At 42.2% G+C, this 21,827-nt stretch overlaps 1 protein-coding gene across 1 annotated transcript in view; it reads right to left on the bottom strand.

Annotated features, from left to right (window-relative positions):
- Positions 1-21,827, bottom strand: part of DSTYK (dual serine/threonine and tyrosine protein kinase) — a 59,069-nt gene that overhangs the window by 15,187 nt on the left and 22,055 nt on the right. Inside the window, exons 3-5 of the mRNA XM_038379913.2 lie at positions 7,059-7,722; positions 1,507-1,739; positions 872-955 (exon numbers count right to left, since the gene is read on the bottom strand). Coding sequence (XP_038235841.1) covers positions 872-955; positions 1,507-1,739; positions 7,059-7,722 — 981 coding nt within the window. The remainder of the gene's footprint in view (positions 1-871; positions 956-1,506; positions 1,740-7,058; positions 7,723-21,827) is intronic.

Raw genomic sequence — 21,827 nt, 5'->3', positions numbered from 1 at the left:
AGGATGACAAATGAGTGGGTACCAGGAGGGCTGCTCTGCTCCCTGATTTTCTAATGCCTCTCAGAGATTTTCTTGAACTCTGCCAGATCCTCACTGCTCCAAAGCACAATAGGCAGTGGGAGTGCCAGTCATTCACAGGAACAGCAGGTGCAGGATAGGCAGATCTTGAACCCCAATGACTTGGGGTCTGCCCTTGTACAGTCAATCTATACAAGGAAGGGATTCCTTGTGTAGCAGAAACCTTCTCACTACTCTGTTTAAGATTAAGTAACTAAAGCCAATTGGCAAAGAAAACCTATCAATCAACACTAGACAAAAACCAACACTTTCCCCTCCTACAGTAGGAAGAAAAAAAAAATGTACTAGCCGCACAAAGCTAGGAACACCCATATAGGAACCGCAACGGGCAGTAATAAGGAACTGATTGCAGGAGGCTGCTGCCCCACACCCTTTATGCCTTCCATTATGAGGACCGAAAAGGTACTCCTGGCACAGACATAGTCCCAAAAAAAATCTAATCTCATGCACAAAGAGCGAAATCTGTATGGACGTTCACTCAAATAATAATACAGTGGTTTGCCTGAACACTTGTAACTAGCAACCATCAAGTCAATTCTCCGCTTTGTGAAGCATCCAACACGCTTTTAGGGGCACGTTATTAATTTGCACGTTTATGGTTTGTAAAAAGTAGTAAAATTCTGCAGAACAGAGACAAGCAGAAGTTATTAATATTTAGTATCCAAGTTTCATAAGCAATCCCTGCAGTGTTTATAATCCAAGCAGTCCATCATTCTAGTACATGAGACTCAGGGTGTGATAGTAACTAGTCTATTTTACAGTCCAAACAGAAAGGAATGCAGACAAATCGTACCTGTTTGATCTGTTCCCAAAGCATTCTGGTTACTGATGAGCCCGAGTGAAAAGTGACTTCAACGTGATAGGCTGCATTTAATATCTGGAGTGAGGAGGGGGGGGAGAATTAGCAAAGTAGGACCCATGACTTGCTTAATTCTGATTCAGTATGGAAAACTGACCTAGAACAAATAAGAGCACTGGTCCTGCAAATCTTGCACCTTGCCTCTGGCAATGGTCTATATCCAACGTTGCACATTGCCCCCAGTCTACCAGACCAGATTACTCCGTGTATTTAATCCTTACCACACCCTTACATAGGCAGGTAATTATCACCATTTTACAGACTAGCAAACCGAGAGGGACTTTAAGTGACTTGGCAGAGATCATACAGCAAGCCTAAGAGGGGAGAATAGAACCTACGATTCCCCAATTCTACCCCCTGTTCTGTAGCCACTACGTCAGTTTCTCAAAGGTTTCTATTGATTTTAGTAGGACTTGTACATTATAGCTTTGCTCAACTCTTCCTTGTTTTTTAGTGCTGCTCTCTTATGCTATCAGGCTAAAGTCAAGTCTTGCTGTGACAGTCCAACAAAATTCTTTGTAAAAAAGTAACGCTACGAAAATTCTCAGCAACTGTTTGAGCTACCGTACCTGTTTGAGATAATTGCTCGTGATATGTACTGAAACATCCTGAGACTTCTCCAGACTCCTCAGGCATCTCTCCAGCGTCCCCACAAAGCTTTCACGCAGGTAGTCTACGGAGCTTATCAATTTGTTGGCAACCGCTTGGTTTAACCGAGAAATGATCAGTTCCTGGATTTGTTTAATACAACATTTAATATCCTTGGAACTCACAAGCTCCCCATTCTCAGGAATTATAATGTCTGCAAGAAGGAAGAAAAGATTTGTACAGCCAGGACACAAAGGCATCACAATTGTACTATTAGTGGTCAGACATGACAAGCTGCTGCACTGTGTGTTGAAAAGCAGCTACAGCACAAGCTTATTACAGCACTTGTCTGGACACTTTCTGCTCACCCTCCACCCCTTCTAACACTATTAAATTATCTTGAGTTTTGACTTCTAGGTCCTGTCCATGCTCTTGGACAAACTGCTGCTAACAATGGTTTGTGAAAGAAAGCTAGCTGAAACCATGAGGACAGGGGCCCCTCCACTGCTCCCACGGGAGCATTATAGTAAGATGAAAAGACAGACTGTGTGGAGGGCTTTGGTTTTGTTTTATTTTGGGGGAGGGGAGGGAGGAAAGAAGAGATGTCCTGAAGTAACATGATTAGCACTGTTCTTTCAAAAATCACAACAAACTGGGCTTGAAAGCAGGTGGAAGCTGTGCAAGCTTGTTCTACAAGCATGCATCCCACTGCATCCCTAGGGCCTATACTAAATCAAGAACCAAAGACACAGATGAAAGGCTAATTCAATCACCATTTGATCCCTTGGTGTTTTCACTTTTAAACAAATTAGTTGTGTACTTGTCTTTGTTCACCTCTCGGTAAGAGAAATATTTGGAAGATTTCATACATTCCTGCTCTTGATGTGACTAAATATTTTGCTCACCATTCAACTAGCAAATGTTTCCAGGCTTTAAAAATAAAATAATAATAATAAATGAGCAAAGCATTACATATAGATCAACTCTCTTTGCAGAGAGTAGGTAGTTTCTGAAGCATATTCAAATGGTGATTTGGGAGGGTGGAGAAATTCAGGCCATTTGCCTGTTTTTAACTAACTTAGTGATTCCCAGACATTCCAAAGCCACAATCTCACCCCTCCATTTCATTTTCAGACACAGAATTTCTTAGCTTTTCAGTGAACTTAGTGCTGAGAACTATCTGCTCCACTAAATGCAAAAAAGTTTGAGACTCAAGTCTCTAAACCTACTTTTTTATCCCTTGCGCATCCTACTGCAATTTCAAGCCTGCGAGAACAACATACACACCACTGCAATGCTTCTGCCTGCTTGTTTACATTTACAGGATTATTATCAGCAGTAGTATTGTGGTAGCCCTGTCATAGAACAGAACCCCATTGTGTTAGACACTATACAGACAGAACAAAAGGGTCCCTCCTGCCCCAAGGAGCTTATAATTAGCTCCCAATTGGACATTAAAGCTTGTTTTCAGAAGGCTGCCATACAAGTCAGTCTCTCTCTCTCTCATGATGCACTTGCCAATCTCCCAGCTAACTCTCAAGATGGAAGGGGACAAGATTACCCTGCCCTCTGATTTCAAATGCACATCATAGCGATTTCCCAGGCAGAATTGAAATCTGGTCTGAGCTCTGTTGTTAAAAGCAAGGTCTCATGCAAACCATTTATTGCCATACCTCAGTTCCTCCATATTATTCCTCACATCACAAAGATCATCTGGTGCTTATTCAATGCTTGGTATACAAAGTGCCAAGTATTATTCAGTAAGTATCTAGCTGGTCAAGTTGTGTGCACCTCAGCCCAGTTCTACAGCAATGCAATGCAGTGTTCTACAGCACCTCAGAACAGTTTCCCCAGTTCTACAGCAATGCTCAGAGGTCAGGCTGGAGCCCTGTATTTGAACACAAAATCCAGAGGGAGAGTCTAGCTTCTTTAAACATAAATCAAGTGACTAACTTATGACCTCAGAGGCCAAAACAGGAGAATTACCTTCCTTCCTGCAGCAAAAACTCTCAAATGCTGTTGGCCCTCAAGTTACTGCAGTCTGGTTTTACATTCTCCTAAATGCCCAGCTCTACAAAAGAGCGTGCACGCTGAAGGCATGTACTCACTAAAGGCTACGTCTACACTGCAATTGAAAGCGCAATTAGAGCTCAAGTAGACACACTCACACTAGCTTTAAACTACCTAATGCAGCTAAAAGAAAAAAGCAGTGGAGATGCAGCAGAACAGGCTTCAGCATGGGATGTACAAGCTTAGCAGAGACTTGGGGGTACATACTTTCATTGCTAGCCTGTGCAATCATGTCTTCACTGCTATTTTTAACTGCACTAGCTAGATTAAAGCTAGCTGTAGGTACACCTCCCCCAGCTGCCGTCACACCTGATGGCAGTCTGATTGCAGCACAGATCAAGCCCGAGGACTTGTCTAGCTCCAAGCGCAACATGGTGCACATAACCCAACTCCCATTCACACAGTCTCTCGCTCCACTTAAATGATGCTTTAAACTCTAACTAGCTGGCCCATCAGGGGATGTGGGCTGAAGCTTGAGTGCTGCTGATGCTCAAACAAATAATATAGTGGGGATTCAATTACTCCAGGACACTAATACAAACATGGTTACTCAAGTGTTATTTCATTGTGGTCAGTTTCACTCAAGCAAAATTAATGCAAACCAACACTACAGTGTAGACCAACCCCTCATGATTATGGCTGTACTTAACATGACTCATACAAAGCAAACATATTCCAAGTCACAGAACAATCCTTCTCCCTCCCAACTGTGACTGCACTCCAGAGACAAACATCTGGATACATGGTATTCCGCATACTCATTCTCTACTTTACGGCAGGTGCTCTATTCCACACCCTCCATCTCTCCTAGAGTACTGCATGCGTTTGTTTTCCAGTTTTAAAATAAAAGTGCAGGTCTAGAGATTTAAAAAAGTCTCCTTAGAGCATTCAATGCCTTTTGAACATAAAGAAAAGCCAACTACTTCCTCCAATCTTACAGCCCAACGCTATTTTCAATTTCATTTCAAGCAGAAAACCCCTTCATGTCACTTCAAAGTGCATTTCCATGTCAACGTTCTTCCTGAAGAACCGAAAAAGTTATCGCAAACCATTGCCTGACAAGAGAAAGATTTATAAAACCTGCCAAATCAAAGCACTCATTTGTAGCTAATCATTGGACTGTCTAGTGCCCCAGACCAAAAGACTCAGAGAGAATATGTTACTTAAAGTTTAACCATTCACAACAGTTAATAAACCCCTCACTCCTGGAGCTCAAAAGCTACCAACAGAAGTTACACCTCACTAGGAAGTGCATTGGGAAGCCATGCATCTTTAAAAACAAAAAGATCACCCAGGCCATTCAGCTTGCAGGAACAGAGCAGGTTTCACTAACTCTTCCCAAGAGAGGCCCCCAAGCCTAACCACGGTTGAGCTTGGTGGTTTTCGTGATGGGAGAGGGCAAAAAGGACCGTGAGATTTCCTGCCCACATACAACTTGCAGGGTGGAATGGAGGTTGTGGAGGATTTGGCATGAGCTTTGGAGACGTGCTCAGGGCCACTTTCTGTTTACTAATTCCCAGCAACAAGCTCACCCCAACCCTTTCTTATTAGGTCACCATGGGCTATGCCAGTTGCCACTCTGGGGCTGCGAAAGAATTTTTCCCCATTCCACCAGACTGACCAAGATCGGTTGGGTTTTTTGCCTTCACCGAGAAACCCAGAGGTTGAGTTTTGGGCAACAGGAGGGCTGGGATTCTCCTGCTCCTGGAGGTCACCATTAGAACCTACAGGAGAATTGTTTAGCTGTTGCAACTTTCGGAAGGTGCTAAGTGCAGGAACTCTCCGATTTAGGCTCCAGGGCCAAAGCCTTAACATAGTGGGCATCTGAAGGGTATCTCCTTATGAGATGGGGCAACTTGTCTCTTTCCTCACCCCCACCCCAGGTCAAATGCAAACCAAGGACTGGAATATGACCGTGGGGCAACTGCCCCACCACTGCACTTCAGGGCAGTGCTGTCTGGCTGTCAAAGTCACTCGTCACCTCAACTACCAAAAATGGGATGATAGTGAGCACTCGGGGCACCCTGAGAACCTTCTAGTGGGATGATTGTCAATTGTTGGGGTGCTCCCACTGTAAGGGAGCCAAAGGATTGATGTGGTGCAAGTGACTACATTGGACTGTCCCCTGGATGTAATTTGACTAATAAAATTGCATCCTAGTTAAAACCCACACTATGTGTCCTTGCATTCTTCCATGTGTTGAGCATGCCAAATAGACTTTTAGGCAATAACCCATGCTTTCTGATGCACCACCAGGTGACTGCCCAGAGGTCAGCAGGAAACAATAGTAGTAGGGCAACCAGGGATCTATATAGAAGTGTTTTATTTTAGAAGGTTCAGTACTGTAAAGCTGTTTAAGACAACAGTCCCTCACCTGTGAAAGAGAAAGAAAGGGACTTTAAATTCTAGGAATGCAGGGTAGAGGCTTGCACTCCACAGTTTTAAGAGATTTACGATCCTCACAACTACAGCTAGGCAAACTGGCAATATTTCAGTTGACTGACAATTAAAAAGATTGGTTAAGCTGAACCAAAACAAACTGTTTTTGTTATTAATATTTTGGCAAGTTGAAAAGTGTAAAAAAAAAATATTTGGGGGTCAAACAATGTTCCTATTTAGCATGTTTACAGTTATTTTTATAATATTAAAGGAAGTTTCTAGAGAAGTGGATTAGAAAATGTCAGAGTGAGAAGTATTCTAAAAATTCTGAAAAAAATTGAGGCTCTGACCAACAATTTGACAAAGTCAACACGAATTTGCAAAACGTTTTGGTGTCGACAAACCTGCATTTTTTGCTGGAAAAAAAAAGTGGTTTATTATCCAGTTTTGACTAGTCACAGCCATTTCCCCATCACTAATGTAGACAATTACTGTCTCCCATTGTAAGAAGCCAAGGGCTTGTGTACACTTGAAACACGATAGCAGTACAGCTCCAGCGCTGCTGTAGTGCTTCAGTGTAGCCACTGCCTACCCAGACAGGAGGGGCTCTCTTGTCAGCGTAGGTAATCCACCTCCCTAAGAAGCAGTAGATAGCACTAGGTCAGTGAAAGAATTCTTCCATCAACATAGCGCTGTCTACACCAGGGGTTAGAGCTGCTTAACTATGTTGCTCACAGGCATAGATTTTTCACACCACTCAATGATGTAGCTGGGTCGACCTAACCTTTTAGTGTAGGCCAGGCTTAAGTAGCCTGTTCGGATCTACACAGCATGAATCACTGTCATATTTAATTAGAAGTCAGGAGTTCCTGGTCTAGTTGTGTGCTCAGACCTACTTCAGTGATCTGCTTAGAGAAAATAGTCCAGCATAGCAGCCTACCAGTTGATTGCTTTACAGACTAGATGATGCAGAAGAAGTCACACAGGAAGGCAGACTTCTTCTGATCCTCATTTACATTGGCCCAGGAAGCAAAGTTTGTGGAGGGGCTTATAATTTCAGTCCTCTCCTCTTACCAGAGATTACCTTTGAATTCCATGTTAGCAGCATCTTCCAGCAGCTCCTCTTTCATGTTGTTGAGAGTCTCTATGATCATATCCTTCATCTCTTCCTGCTTGCGATTGGCAATACCCATCAGAGACTCATAGAGCTCATTCTCCTTCTTGCGCGTGTATTCCAGCCGTTTTGGGGTGATCTGCAAGTCTCGTTGCATGTCAAAAGCCTGGTTGATGAAGATGTCCAGGCAGCGGCAGTGCACCAGGTTCAGGATGGTGGCTACATCCACCAGGTGCTTCTGCAGCACCTGCCTGGAGAAAGTGGTCAGGAGGCGGAATTTCTCGAATTGCTCCACCAGCATGCTCTGGGCTTTGGCATCAGAGCTAGGGGCCCCACAGCTGCAGTGGTTGGTACTCAGGTAGTCTAGGTCCATTAACTGACAGAAGAGGGATGACTTCTCATTCTCAGCCTTTTTGGGAGAGATCAATTCAACCTCCGACTCCGGCACTTTGCAAAAGAAAACAGGCAAAGAGAATTTCTCTTGGATTTCCCGCAGTTCATTTTCATCAGATGCTGAGAGTTTAGTCTCACTGACGGCAAAGGTGACGACAGGCAAGACATGGTTCACATACTCTCCCAAGGTGACCTCAGCAGACTGGAATCCCCGACAAGGGGCTACCACAATGTCCACCTCCTGAAAAGAGTAATAAAATAAAATCACCACATTGAAGTTTTAGCAATTAACCCTGCTAGTAACTCCCAACTTCCCCCTCCCCACTAAAAATTCATCCCTGTGGTAGGACCTGTCATGGTCTAAACATGCAATTCCCAATGAGTCCATGGGGCTGATTGGAGCTTCTCCCAGATCCTTGTATTAGCCTATAAAAGTAGTTATTCAAGGCTCATTTCTCAACTTTTGGGTGTCTACAGCAATACTAGACAACGAAGTCTTGGAATCAGCAAACAAGGTTCAAATCCAGCCCAAGTTTCAGGTGGCAGTATAGGATCCATGGTCCTATTTTAGACCTCAAGCCTCTCAGTCTTGCAAGAGCCGACTTTTATTTCAGTTTCATTGTGAAAGATTGAGAACTGAGAATATATCCTAGCTCACTTCAGACTTTTCACTTGAGTCACTTCATTTAGAGAGTTTTTACTCATTGTGTCTCGCTGAGATATGGCTAAAATGCTTCAAATCAGCTAAAGCTATTGAAGTCACTGACACAAGATCCATGTTTTTGTGATTCAGCATTCAAGATTTTCTAAAATACTATGATGATTTTTAGGACAGGAATTAGTGAGAGCAAACTGCCAGCCTGGAGAATGAAATCAGTAGATCCGCAACACAAGAATAGCTCAGGGAAGCTTGTGCTGTTCTCTGCTATCTGCTGGCATGACTCAAGACTGTCTTGAAAAACCCCCGTTTAGGGCAAGAAGGGAGTTCAGCCTCCCTGGCCTATTCAGTTCTCGGTCCATTTCTAGACTGCCAACAAAGGGCAGTTAGTGTGCAGATATTTCTGGACACTAAAAGTTCAATTGCATCAACCAACTCATTATACATACGCTAATGCAAAAAAAGTTACCATACTGCGGTGGCTTGCATTCACTACTGCACAGAGCTGGATCTGAACTAGTTACTAGAGCAAAGGTTCTCAGACTTCATTGCACTGTGACCCCCTTCTGAAAACAAAAACTACTATATGACCCCCAGAAGCGGGGACCCACAGCTTGAGCCTGCCAGAGTCCTGCCACCCCAGGTGGGAAGGGTGAGGTGGGGTCAAAGCTGAAGCTCAAGGGCTTTAGATCCAGATGGGGGGGGGGGGCCTGTAACCTGAGCCTTGCCACCCAGGGCTTTAGCCCTTGGGCTTTGGCCCCAGCAAGTCTAATGCCAGCCCTAGTGACCCCATTAAAACAGGGTTATGACCCACTCTGGGGTCCCGACCCACAGTTTGAGAACCACTGACCTAGAGAAAAGGTTATCCTAGAACCATTTCCACTATCCATGCTACCTCTCAAGAAGCTTGTCCAAGATGCCAACATCCTCTCTAATTTTAAAAAGAAGACAGCACTTACCAACAAAGTTTGCTTTTCCTTTAAGACTACGTTGCAGCCACATTTGTTTACTGTATTTGTTTTATAACCACCTGTTGGCCAAACAGTTTAAAAGCTCAAAGAGTCTCATCAATGACTGATTTCAGAGTAGCAGCCGTGTTAGTCTGTATTCGCAAAAAGAAAAGGAGTACTTGTGGCACCTTAGAGACTAACAAATTTATTTGAGCATAAGCTTTCGGGAGCTACAGCTCACTTCATCGGATGCATTTGGTGGAAAAAACAGAGGAGAGATTTATATACACACACACACAGAGAACATGAAACAATGGGTTTATCATACACACTGTAAGGAGAGTGATCGCTTAAGATAAGCCATCACCAGCAGCAGGGGGGGAAAAAGGAGGAAAACCTTTCATGGTGACAAGCAAGGTAGGCTAATTCCAGCAGTTAACAAGAATATCTGAGGAACAGTGGGGGGTGGGGTGGGGGGGAGAAATACCATGGGGAAATAGTTTTACTTTGTGTAATGACTCATCCATTCCCAGTCTCTATTCAAGCCTAAAGTTAATTGTATCCAGTTTGCAAATTAATTCCAATTCAGCAGTCTCTCGTTGGAGTCTGTTTTTGAAGCTTTTTTGTTGAAGGATAGCCACTCTTAGGTCTGTAATCGAGTGACCAGAGAGATTGAAGTGTTCTCCAACTGGTTTTTGAATGTTATAATTCTTGACGTCTGATTTGTGCCCATTCATTCTTTTACGTAGAGACTGTCCAGTTTGGCCAATGTACATGGCAGAGGGGCATTGCTGGCACATGATGGCATATATCACATTGGTAATGTGCAGGTGAACGAGCCTCTGATAGCGTGGCTGATGTGATTAGGCCCTATGATGGTATCCCCTGAATAGATATGTGGACAGAGTTGGCAACGGGCTTTGTTGCAAGGATAGGTTCCTGGGTTAGTGGTTCTGTTGCGTGGTGTGTGGTTGCTGGTGAGTATTTGCTTCAGATTGGGGGGCTGTCTGTAAGCAAGGACTGGCCTGTCTCCCAAGATCTGTGAGAGTGATGGGTCGTCCTTCAGGATAGGTTGTAGATCCTTGATGAAGTGTGAAGAGTGGCTATCCTTCAACAAAAAAGCTTCAAAAACAGACTCCAACGAGAGACTGCTGAATTGGAATTAATTTGCAAACTGGATACAATTAACTTAGGCTTGAATAGAGACTGGGAATGGATGAGTCATTACACAAAGTAAAACTATTTCCCCATGGTATTTCTCCCCCCACCCACCCCACCCCCCACTGTTCCTCTGATATTCTTAAAAAGAAAAGGAGTACTTGTGGCACCTTAGAGACTAACAAATTTATTAGAGCATAAGCTTTCGTGAGCTACAGCTCACTTAACTGCTGGAATTAGCCTACCTTGCTTGTCACCATGAAAAGTTTTCCTCCTTTCCCCCCCTGCTGCTGGTGATGGCTTATCTTAAGTGATCACTCTCCTTACAGTGTGTATGATAAACCCATTGTTTCATGTTCTCTATATGTGTATATAAATCTCTCCTCTGTTTTTTCCACCAAATGCATCCAATGAAGTGAGCTGTAGCTCACGAAAGCTTATGCTCTAATAAATTTGTTAGTCTCTAAGGTGCCACAAGTACTCCTTTTCTTTTTATCAATGACTGAGTTAGTGTTAAGAGCTGATGCCTTAAGTATTTTCCATTCCTTTTGCTATAGGTACAAATACAGAACTAACTTCACTCACTTCTGTTTGTTGATCCTGAACCAAATCTTTAAAGGACCATCCCTGATTTTTCAGTTACTATTATTTCTACCACAGGGGGAGAAAAGAAGTTGCTAGCCCCTCTCCTAGGTGCAAAAACAAATACGCCCACACACCACCACACATGCAAACAGACAGTCAGGTAAATTTTAGGTTGCGTGCGGACATGCAGGAAAGCTTTTCCTTTTTCTGGCTAGAAGCCTCAAGAAGTTCTTCGATCCATTTTGCCGTTATTTGTACTGGTCCCCTTTAGGCCAACTGCAAGCTGATCCTGTATGGCTCAGACCCAAGTCATGAAAAATCCTGCATCAGGCCTCTTTTCAACTTTAAGTGTGTATTCCAAGCACACAGTTACTGCCCTGAATCCACCGCTACTACAACTTGTAATTATTGCATAAATGAAAATAGCTAAGTGACCATTATTACAGTGGGGTTAAGTACAATGACACTATAAACTGCCAAAGTTTGTAGATATGCAAGCCAAGAAGATCAATCAAGTACAAGTTAACTTCCTGGCACTTCCAGTGGTGAACCTGTCCCTCACCCTTCCCACAATATACTGATTTGTAGGCTCTTCACCTGCCTATGGTGAAAGAGCCACTGGCCACAGCTAGAAGAGATACCCAAAGTTCAGACTGGCCCACCTAAGTTGCCAGTCATATCCTGTGTTTCTAATGAGTAATTCAAGCATTGAACATTTCAGCTGTAAAGGTAAGAGTTCAGTTGTTGGTGTGGCTCTGGGACTCTACCCCCTGAATACGAGTTAAATACTGTTAGGAGGCTGCATTATTAGCTACAGGTAAAATTCATATATGGTATAACTTTATAGAGTTAGACCATATATTTTTAGCTACAAATGGTGTTCCCACAGTGTTCGTAGATGGAAAGGCTCCAGGAGAATGCCTGCCTTGTGGAGTAATTGCCCAAATGACTGCACCAATAGCTGTCTAGAGGTTGGTCAGAATTGTAATATTTTGATTACTGACATAATGCCCAGTGAATGTTGCATATGGACATCAATAAGCATTGCAACACAGTAAGAATTAAACAAGTTACACTTGGTCCAGTCACTTAACCCCTCCTCTGTAACTGAAATACTTAGCTTCTTTTCTCAAGTGCTATAGAGCTACGTTTTCATATGGGTGAAATGGCTTTATGAATTGGAAGGAGAGGTATAGGTACTTAACACTTACAGATTACAGTTTTTTCCTGCTTCAAAGTACTCTATAAATGAGAATTAACAATTTGAGGCAGTCAAGTATTCACACCATTTCAATGATTGAGAAACTGAGGTACTGAATTAAGTGAATTGCTCAAGGTCGGAGTGAGTCAGTGTCCAAGACATGACTGGAACTCTGTTCCTAGTTCCCAGTATTGTATGTAGACCACTCCCTTCTATGGACTTCAAGAGCTCAGCCAATCAGATCACACAATTAGCTAAACACTCCAGTGGCTCTTATACTTTGTTCTACCGATTGTTAAATGAATTAACTACCATTTGGTCACTTGGAAGGGACTGATGACAACTGATGAGCTGTTAAGCATGTACCGATGGTGATGACAGCAATAGTGTCATTTGGGTGGGATGAGCCTGCAATCTTCATACCATTATATCTTCAGTGACAATTAGACATTGGGTACAAGTATGGTATCAACATTCTAAAGAGAGTTTTTGGCATTTCGGTTTACAGTGCAACCAGTAAGATTTCACAGCCAAGAGAGAACATTAGGAAGGCATCTTAAACAGGGCAATATTCTATTTAAATTGAAGATCTTCATTAGTCACACTATGGTTAGACAGGTTTCAGAGTAGCAGCCGTGTTAGTCTGTATTCGCAAAAAGAAAAGGAGTACTTGTGGCACCTTAGAGACTAACAAATTTATTAGAGCATAAGCACTGCATCCGATGAAGTGAGCTGTAGCTCACGAAAGCTTATGCTCTAATAAATCTGTTAGTCTCTAAGGTGCCACAAGTACTCCTTTTCTTTATGGTTAGACAGGCTTCCTTAATCTGAAGCTGAAAAACTGAAATGCATCTGTAACAAATCAGTGTCGTTCCTCAAGATTCTGCTATTGATTCTTGCAGTATCAGAGCCCCTTAGGTGCCTGGGACCAGATGCTGAGCTGTCACAGAGATCCTCTCATGCAAGTACATCATCTTTTTTTCCTGGAGACCTAGATTCAACTAAGAAGTGTTAACAGACCCTTAGGTTTCCATTCCAACATCAGAGTTTGGCACAATATGCAGTCTGCTGGAGAAGCCAGTGGCAAAACTGCATGTAAAAAAAATCCAGATGCACTCATGAAATTCTTCGGAGAAACCTTCAGCTTCTTTGATTGGACAACCCTGGAGTTGCAATCTCAGAAATACAGATCCCCAGTTTTCATGTTTACAGACAGTTCATTACATGAACTACCCCACAGCACTGGGCTTGCACGTTAGTCAGTTATTTGTAGTGCAGTATCACTATTTTAGAAGGGAAAAAATATTTTAAATTAACTGGATATGCTTTTATGTAGCCAGGCAAAACTATTTAGATCTGATTTAATGGTATTGGCCTCAAAAGCCATGAACAAAGTATCCCAGTTAGATTCTCTGCTGTGGAACCAAGTGGAGGGTGTCACTCACTTCCACAGAATCTGAGACTCTAGGAGTCACCGTTAAAAATTTTACTAGAGATTTTTGCTAGGGGAGAAGTGCTCCCTGAAGAGAAAAAACAAAACACTCCAGCAGTACAGGCTCAAGAAAAGGGCCTTTTTAAAAAAAAAAAAAAAAAAAAAACACGAGACAAAATTTAACATCCATATAGAAGTTTTTGAATTTCAGTATTGCCCTGCAGAGTTATAAATCCAATCAGTACTGCATTAGACCATGTAAAAATCACAATGAAAGGCAAGAGCTAGGCAAAAGGTGAGAAAAACATTTTTAAAATTCAAGTAGCTTCTTGGGCTCCATCTTCAGGGTTGAGCTGTGGGAGGAGGGCCAATAGCCCTAGAGCTGAGCAGTTTTAAGGATACAGTTTAAGATTCACTTTCACTTGTTCTGTCTAGACCTTCATTTGGGCAATTTACATAGGAGTTGAAGTGCTGGAGGAGGAGATAAGATTGTCGGTAAAGCTCATTTTCGACTTCTGTATTGAAACCAAATTTCAATATAATGGATGCAATTTACTCACGTGTAGAGACTTAATCAGACTGATATCTGTGAAGTGCTTTCAGATCCTTTGATAAAGAGGTGCAAGGCAGCAGAAATAGGGTCACCCTTTGGGGGTAGTCAAGAAGCCCTATGTAGGATACCTGGCCTTTGTCCACAGGGGGGTGACTTCAGACTCTGGTTTAATTTAAGCACGATTTTAACATATGCATAGCCCTTTGAGCTTTTGAGTAAACATTCACCTAGTCAGTTCTTCCAGTATTTGTTTCCAATAGTAGTAGTCTCCCATTTAAAAGAGGGGGGGAAAAAAGGAGGTGGCACAAAATAATTCTGCTAACAAGAGCTAGATAGAGAACAAGTTATAGCTCAATTTTAACTAGCTAACCATGATGCATGCATTTTTTAGAGCTTCCATTTAGCCAGTGCCTGGTTGCTCAGTGCTTTAAATGGATTGCTCTTAGGTGTCCTGCATCCTGATTGCTCCCCACTGGTTGACATTGCAACATGGAAGTGCCAATACTAAAAACTTACACTGAAGGGCCAGCTCTGAAACAAACTTCCTTTCCATTTGATGAAGAGTTAAATATTCCCCTTTGGGTGTGGCTGAAAGGATTACAATTCTGAATGCTACTTTATTGAGAGTTCAAAAATTCTCCCAAATAATCCAGAAATGAAGGCATAAGTGAGATCTTCATTGTGCACCAGAGGAAGCCACTCTGAGCTCTGGAGCTAAAACATGAATATGAATTTTTAGTCAAATGAAAGACTTGAGTAGTCTGCCATTTTCTGCCCTAAAAAAAAAAAAAAAAAATCTTGCCAGCAGTTTTCCTGTTATTACTGTCATGGGACTCCCAAGTCCATAGCTAATCAAGAGTAAAAGAAAAATTGGATAGGCAATTCTGCAATATTCACATTGAAAGATGACTCACACAGATGACTATAAACAAAGGAGGAAGCCAGTACTGTCTCTAGGAGACAGGCTAAAAAAAACCAACACAAAATGCAGCGTGAGCAACTGGTCCTTGTTTTAGCAGAGACCTTGTAGGGTTTTCCGGCAACATTGTCACTTGTTTGCTTTTACTTCTATGAGATAATTTTCCCCAATTTATGGCGCTTCTCTGAGTATTTCCATATGCTACTCAGTTGTACGTTCTTAAACTTCGATTACAAACTCTTCAAGGCACCAGTCTTGTCTTCTAGTGTGTGCCCAGCAGCATGTACACCTTATAGGGAAGTTTCACTGAGAGGACTGTTAGCTAGAATTGCTATAGTCACACAGTGATTCATGGAAATATCTTGGAACCTTAAATCAGTTCTCACTAAATTAGAGATCTCAGTCAGTATGCTCTGCTGAAGCAAAAGCTTCAAATACATTACTATCATATAATTACGTCCATATTTTCCCAAAGTTACAACCTGGTCTAAAAATCAAGAATTGAACACTTGGAGACCTAACCACCAACTACACAACTATCTGGGTTACAATTCTGCTTCTTGAGAGAATATTGCCCGACATATGTTGACAGCACCTATTCATTAAGAACTGTAATACAAAGTAGCCAATTAGGAAAAAGGCATTCCATTCTCTTCTCTCCGACAGCCTATGCATATTTCTATGGACCAAATTCTGTACGCCTCTATTCAAAGAGAGAGGTTAGCTAGCCCCAGTACTAAATAATAAATACAGGTAAAAGGAGAGAGACACTATAGACAATACATAATGAAGAGACAAGCAACTGAAGATCTTTATCTCAGTGCAATAAGCTATTTAGGGACACAGCCAGTTGCCTTGTACTTTAGGATAAAAATTGGCAGAGGATTGCCATATACCTGCCTCCTATTCATCTAAGGATAAGACTCATTTGCTGCTTCCAAAAATGACCCTACCCCAGATTATTAGACCTCGCACCATTTCATTTTCCATTTATTGAGGAAAGACTTTTGTAGTTAGAGGTGCTCAGAGGCTATCCTTTGTTAGGCAAGCTCTCGCAGGAGCTGATTACGCTTAGTGAGACTCAAGTCTCAACTCAGTATTTCACTCAAACCCTAAACCAATTCCAGAATTCTTCGGATTCCAAGAATGGATCTACCACAGCACATAAGCAACGCAATGACTAAAATCAGATGCTGCTAGGGGCAAGTTATACAACTGCACTACAAATCGGAGGTATTTATATGGCCTGGTTACCAAAGTATCAGAGCATCTCACAATCTTTGATACATTTACCCTCAACATCCCTGTGAGGTAGGGAAGTACTATTATCCCCATTTAACACAGAGAGACCGAGACATCAAGAAGTTAAATGATTTGCTCAAGGTAACATGAAGTGTTTGGCAGATTAGGGAATTGAACCCAGAACTCTGAGTCCCAGGCCAGCACTCTAAACTAAAACCGACAGTAACACTCTGCGTCAGCACCCTTTGCAAATAAAAAACTGTTAGTGCTACTTTGTTTCTTTGGATAAAGACCATCTGTGTCATAAATAGGAATCTTGCTCCACTATGGAAGCATGTGTTCTTCCATCAGTAAAAGGGCCAATAAAAACAAACAAGTCTACAGATAACACACAAGACACAGGAAACAGTCTGAACGGTGTTTAACACTAGACTCTTCTTACCCTACTGCAAAAGCCACAGAACCTGCCCCATCAAGAGAGAGAAAAATCACTCTAAGCCAACAAAAACTGAAAATAATTATATTCAGAGCATAGCACAAGACCCAGACTCTAGCTCTAATCAGATACGGGTGGAAGGAAATATGAATTTCACAGTGATCGTACTTTGAGAATACAGTCCCTCTAGCACTGAACCCAACTTGATAGGCCCAGTGTAAAACCTAAACAGAACAGTTTTCAGACATTTAATTCTGGTGCTCAGCAAAAAGCACCTCAGTCAAGCTTAATTGCAGCAGTGCTATATTGGGGTTTGGAGGAAAGGCTCAGCCAGAAGCCAGCCACAGAGAATACATCTACATTGCAAAAGGTAATTTGGCAACAAGCCTCAGAGCCCAGGTCAACAGATTTGGGCTTGGGTATAAGGCTAGAAATAGCAGTGTAGACATTTGGGCTCAGGCTGGACCCTGGACTCAAAGGCCCCTCCCCCCTTCGGGTTTGAGAGCCCAAGCTCCAGCCCAACCCAAAATGTCTACGCTGTTATTTTTAGCTCTGTAGCATGAGCTTGAGTCAGCTGACAACTTTGCAGTGTAGACATACCCTTAGGGTTTTACACAGTAAGTCAAAACCAAACATCTTAACTGGTCTCAGAAACAAGACAGGAAACCAATGTACGCTTCAGCCTTTGCTTAGAATGTTCTTTACAATTAAGACCACATGGATATGCAGTCACATTCTTTGCCACCTGTAATGGACAAACGGTGAAGAGAAGTCAAACGTAACAGCATTGCATTGGTGCACAAGCAGCAGTAGCAAAGCCAATTCAATGAAGTTACTGACCCATCTAATTTTGTTACTTGAGATAAGTGCAAGGAACAAACCTTATATTTTTCCTTTAAAAAACTTTTTTCCGAAAAAGATCTAAAGTATTGAACGCATGTGGCAAGTACTGTTTCCTTACATTTTTATTAGGAATTTCCTGTAAGTACCTACTAGTCTCAGACTCCACCTGCATTCAAAGTTAAGAAAATCACCCCACTAAGAGTGAAGCACAAAGAAAGACTGATCTGTGATCCAGGGTATAAAAAGTTTGTCTGCAGTAATGCCTCTTTAGTTGTCAAATGGTTTTCCCAGGGATGCACAATATTTCAGAGATCTCTGTTAGAGCCTTTAAGCCCTATTGATTTAGCAAAATTAGTAAGTGTTTACTTTCACCATAATCTGTTTGGTTGCATTGATTATTCCTCTGTGGTCCGGATGCATTCCTTTGTACAAGTGATCCCCAAGGAGTAGAATAGCCTTACCAAATGTGAGGGGTTTTGGGGCCATCTACATTATAAATATGCCTAAGAGCAAATATACCTGCCAGCACAGAATTGTGCTCCCACACCACCATACCCACGTAGAGGCAGATTCCTGGCTCTTCTTTCTGTGAAGCAAGATGTTTATTTCAGCGAGGATATCCTTTAAGTAACCCAGAAAAAGGTAGCAAATCCTATCCTAAATACCGAAGTTTGTCAAGCTAAAGGTTAACAAGTTAAGACTGCTAAACATGTGCTGACTGCATAATGCTCCGGATCTGCTGTATTCCTACAGACCTTTACAGAACCTTTTATGATGGACTGTCGCTTAAGAGCCACTTTGTTCTTTAGACGTTGTCTGTCTCACTTTTCTATAAGTGCTCAGTCTAAACCGAGGCTGTATTACAAACATTTAATACCATTATAAATGCTGAAGGCAAAGCGGGGTTTGGGGTGGTGGCTGACACAGCTCGCGACCCCCCACCCCCCTGTAATAGCTTCACAACCCCCTCGGGGCCCCAACCCCCCCGTTTGAGAACCCCTGCCTTAAATTCCTGATCTCCACCAGCGTGCAATTGTTACTAGCAGCTCACTAGCTTTGTGTCTCTAGTCAAAGCAAGCAGGAATTTCTTTGCAAGAGCCATGCTACAGAGATGCAGATTAGGGGTTATATCTATTTTAAGTGTTCTTGTAAATCCTCTTATTGCTCTGATAATGTGCCAGCACATTTTATCACTGTGTTACTTACCTCCGCTTGGTTTGGGTCTAGTCTGGTCAACAAGCCCACCAAAGCCAGAACAATGATGGAAGAATTTCAGAAAGCCCTCAATGTACTCCAGGCAGGACCAGCGACATGGGCTACCACCCAGGGTATTGTGGTCAGGGGGGCACCAGGCGCAGTGCAGAGATGTGCACTGCTGGTGGGCAGGGGAGCGCCCAGAGCAGTGAGTAAGAGCAGGGAGCGCTGCACATAGGTGGAGTTTGGAACGGTAGAGGGGCATTATCCCCCACCTCCCAAACTCACAGAGGAGATGTGGAGGACACCCAGATTTCTCTGCTTCCTCCCTATGAAGGAATGTTTTGGTGAGGAGGGGTGAGCAGTGATGCACACAGCACCTGGTGTTACTGCTCACCCCTCCCTCCCTGCCCGGAATGTTCCTCTGTACCCCCCGGCCCCAGCGAGCTGGGAGAGGGGGAGTGAGCAGCAACACCAGGTGCTTCGCGTTTCCAGGTCTGTACCCCCACGTGGTTGAGGCTCTCTTTAAAAGAGCTAACAATCATCCAAAGCACAGGACTCGGTGGTGATGGGGGACTTCAACTACTCAGACATCTGTTGGGAAAACAACACAGGCAGGACACAGATTATCCAACAAGTTCTTGGAATGTATTGGAGACCATTTATTTCAGAAAGTGGAGAAAGCTACTAGGGGAGAAGCTGTTCTAGATTTGATTTTGACAAAGAGGAACTGGTTGAGAATTTTGAAAATGGAAGGCACCTTGGGTGAAAGTGATCATGAAATGATGAGTTCATGATTCTAAGAAATGGTAGGAGGGAGAACAGCAAAATAAAGGCAATGGATGTCAAGAGGGCAGACTTTAGCAAACTCAGGGAGTTGTACATAAGATCCCATGGGAAGCAAGTCTAAGGGGAAAAAAAAAAGCCTTACTTGAAGACAGTTGGCAGTTTTTTAAAGAGACATTATTAAGGGCACAAGAGTAAACTATCCCACTGCATAGAAAGATGGGAAGTCCGGCCAGAGAGCACCCTGGCTTACCCAGGAGATCTTCAATGATCTGAAAACCAAAGAAGAGTCCTACAAAAAATGGAAACTATATTCATCCTTTGTAATTTGACCTAAACAAATATACAAGTATGTAGGAACAAAAATTAGAAAGGCCAAGGCACAAAATGAGATCAAACTAGCTAGCCCGTTACTCAATTAGGGATGGAGGGAGGGGGGAAAAAGGAAATTACAACAGAAAAAGGTGGAAATGCCAAAGATTCTTAATAACTTCTTTGTTTCAGTTTTCACCAAGAAGGTCGGTGGTGATTGTACGTCTAACATAGTGAATGCCAGTGAAAATGAGGTAGGAGGTGCTAAAATAGGGAAAGAAGAAGAAGTTAAAAATTACTTAGACAAGTTAGATGTTGTCAAGTCACTAGGGCCCGATTAAATGCATCCTAGAATACTCCAGGACCTGACTGAGATGATGATTCTATGTGGGCACAGAAGAGGTTAGGGGAGAAGGGGGTGCAGGAGGCGAGTGCAGGTCTTAGGGGAGAAGGGGTTATTCATTATTGTTAGTGTATTTTACAAATTTCAGACATACCTCTAAGATTAGATGCCTGAAATCACACAAATTTTTTATCAGTGACTACCATTTCTCAGCTTCTCTCCACCAGCACAAGATGGCTCCCTCTCCCACTCTGTCTGCCTGGGTTCTCTCCCTCCCTTACTTTTTTCTTGTGAACATGCAAAAACCAAACAGTGGGAGCCAAAGATTTGATCCTGAAACCTTTAATCTGCAAGGAGTCCTTACTCAGACACTTAATCCCATTGAACTCATGAAGCTTGCAGGATCTGTCCCCAGCTCCCACTGCAGCTCAGCAGTTCAGAGTTTTGGAGCAGCACTATATTTGTGTTGCTTTGTCTGCAAACGTATTTAAATTTTGCTGCTGTCATGAGAAATAAAGAACGATTGTATGTTCTACCATACAGTCTTTGTATCCTGAAGTAAAAAAAAAAAAAAAAAAAATCACATATGGCAGACTCCTGTTGGCTATATATTACATATATATTATACACACACACACACACACACACACACACACGTCGTGAGAGATAAAGCATGTTTTTCTTGCTCATTCAGACTGACATTGCAGATGTAAAATATTAAAGCTAGAATGCATGGGTTTGCATAGGAGGAATTTCCCTACAAATTAATTCCTAATAAAGTTAATTTCTTCTGAATAAGCACTGGAATCAACTTCTGCAATAATTTATTTATTAGCCTAATCAAATTATTATTTTTGTAAACTGTTTAATAGCAGTCAATGCACACCAAAGTCCAAAATGTATACCCTTTATGCCATGGTTTCTGAACTTTACACATTTTAGCTGACATAGAAAGTTGTTATACAACAACAAGTTAAACAACACTGTGTTCTGTATTCTGTTTGACTGGTTATAGTGAATGTGTTTTTTAAGCCTTAATCTCTTGAGACTCCAATTCCACAGTTACGGACAGTGGAAATTCCTGTAGTGAATGATGCAGCATCCATCCTATTTTATTGGAATGTGCAGAAGAGCGTACTTCTCTTTTAGAAGACTTAAAATTACAAATACAAAAACAGGCAAAATAAAAGTCTTTATTGTATTTGTTTGTTTTAAATTAAATATGTAACAGACCAGCAAGAGGGAAAGCTGATCTATAAATGATCCTTTCTTATGGCATTATATTAAGCCATCCAGATAGAGCGAATAAGAGAGAAAAACTCTACAAAGTGGCATCTTTTACAATGTACAGAAAGTTCTGTATAGCGTTTTGAATATTTTTTTTTTATCCAAATCAAATGCAACAGTGTGATAAATTTCTTGTCATTTTGTGGTTCTCTGGTATGCCATCTTGAGAGCTGGGTGGCTGGAGAGTGCCCAGCCAGTGCTTAATTTGTGCTCTGGCTGAGCCCCAGCATCCTCTTTCAATGCAAATTAAGCACTGGCTGGAGGCAGCGGGGCCTAGGGCACCATTCTCCCCAAGGCCGGCTCTGAATATCTTACTGATCTGAGAAACAGATATAAACTGTTTAGATATAAACTACTGTATCTCCTACTACAGATATTTGCCAGTCACCACATTGTGTTCTAGGAATAAGAATATACTGCAATATGGTAACTGCTTTTGAACGCAAG

Source organism: Dermochelys coriacea, chromosome 21, assembly GCF_009764565.3.
Source record: "Dermochelys coriacea isolate rDerCor1 chromosome 21, rDerCor1.pri.v4, whole genome shotgun sequence".
Lineage (NCBI taxonomy): Eukaryota > Metazoa > Chordata > Testudines > Dermochelyidae > Dermochelys > Dermochelys coriacea.
The sequence above is the reverse complement of the archived record's forward strand: the minus strand, read 5'-3'. Positions and strand labels throughout refer to the sequence as shown.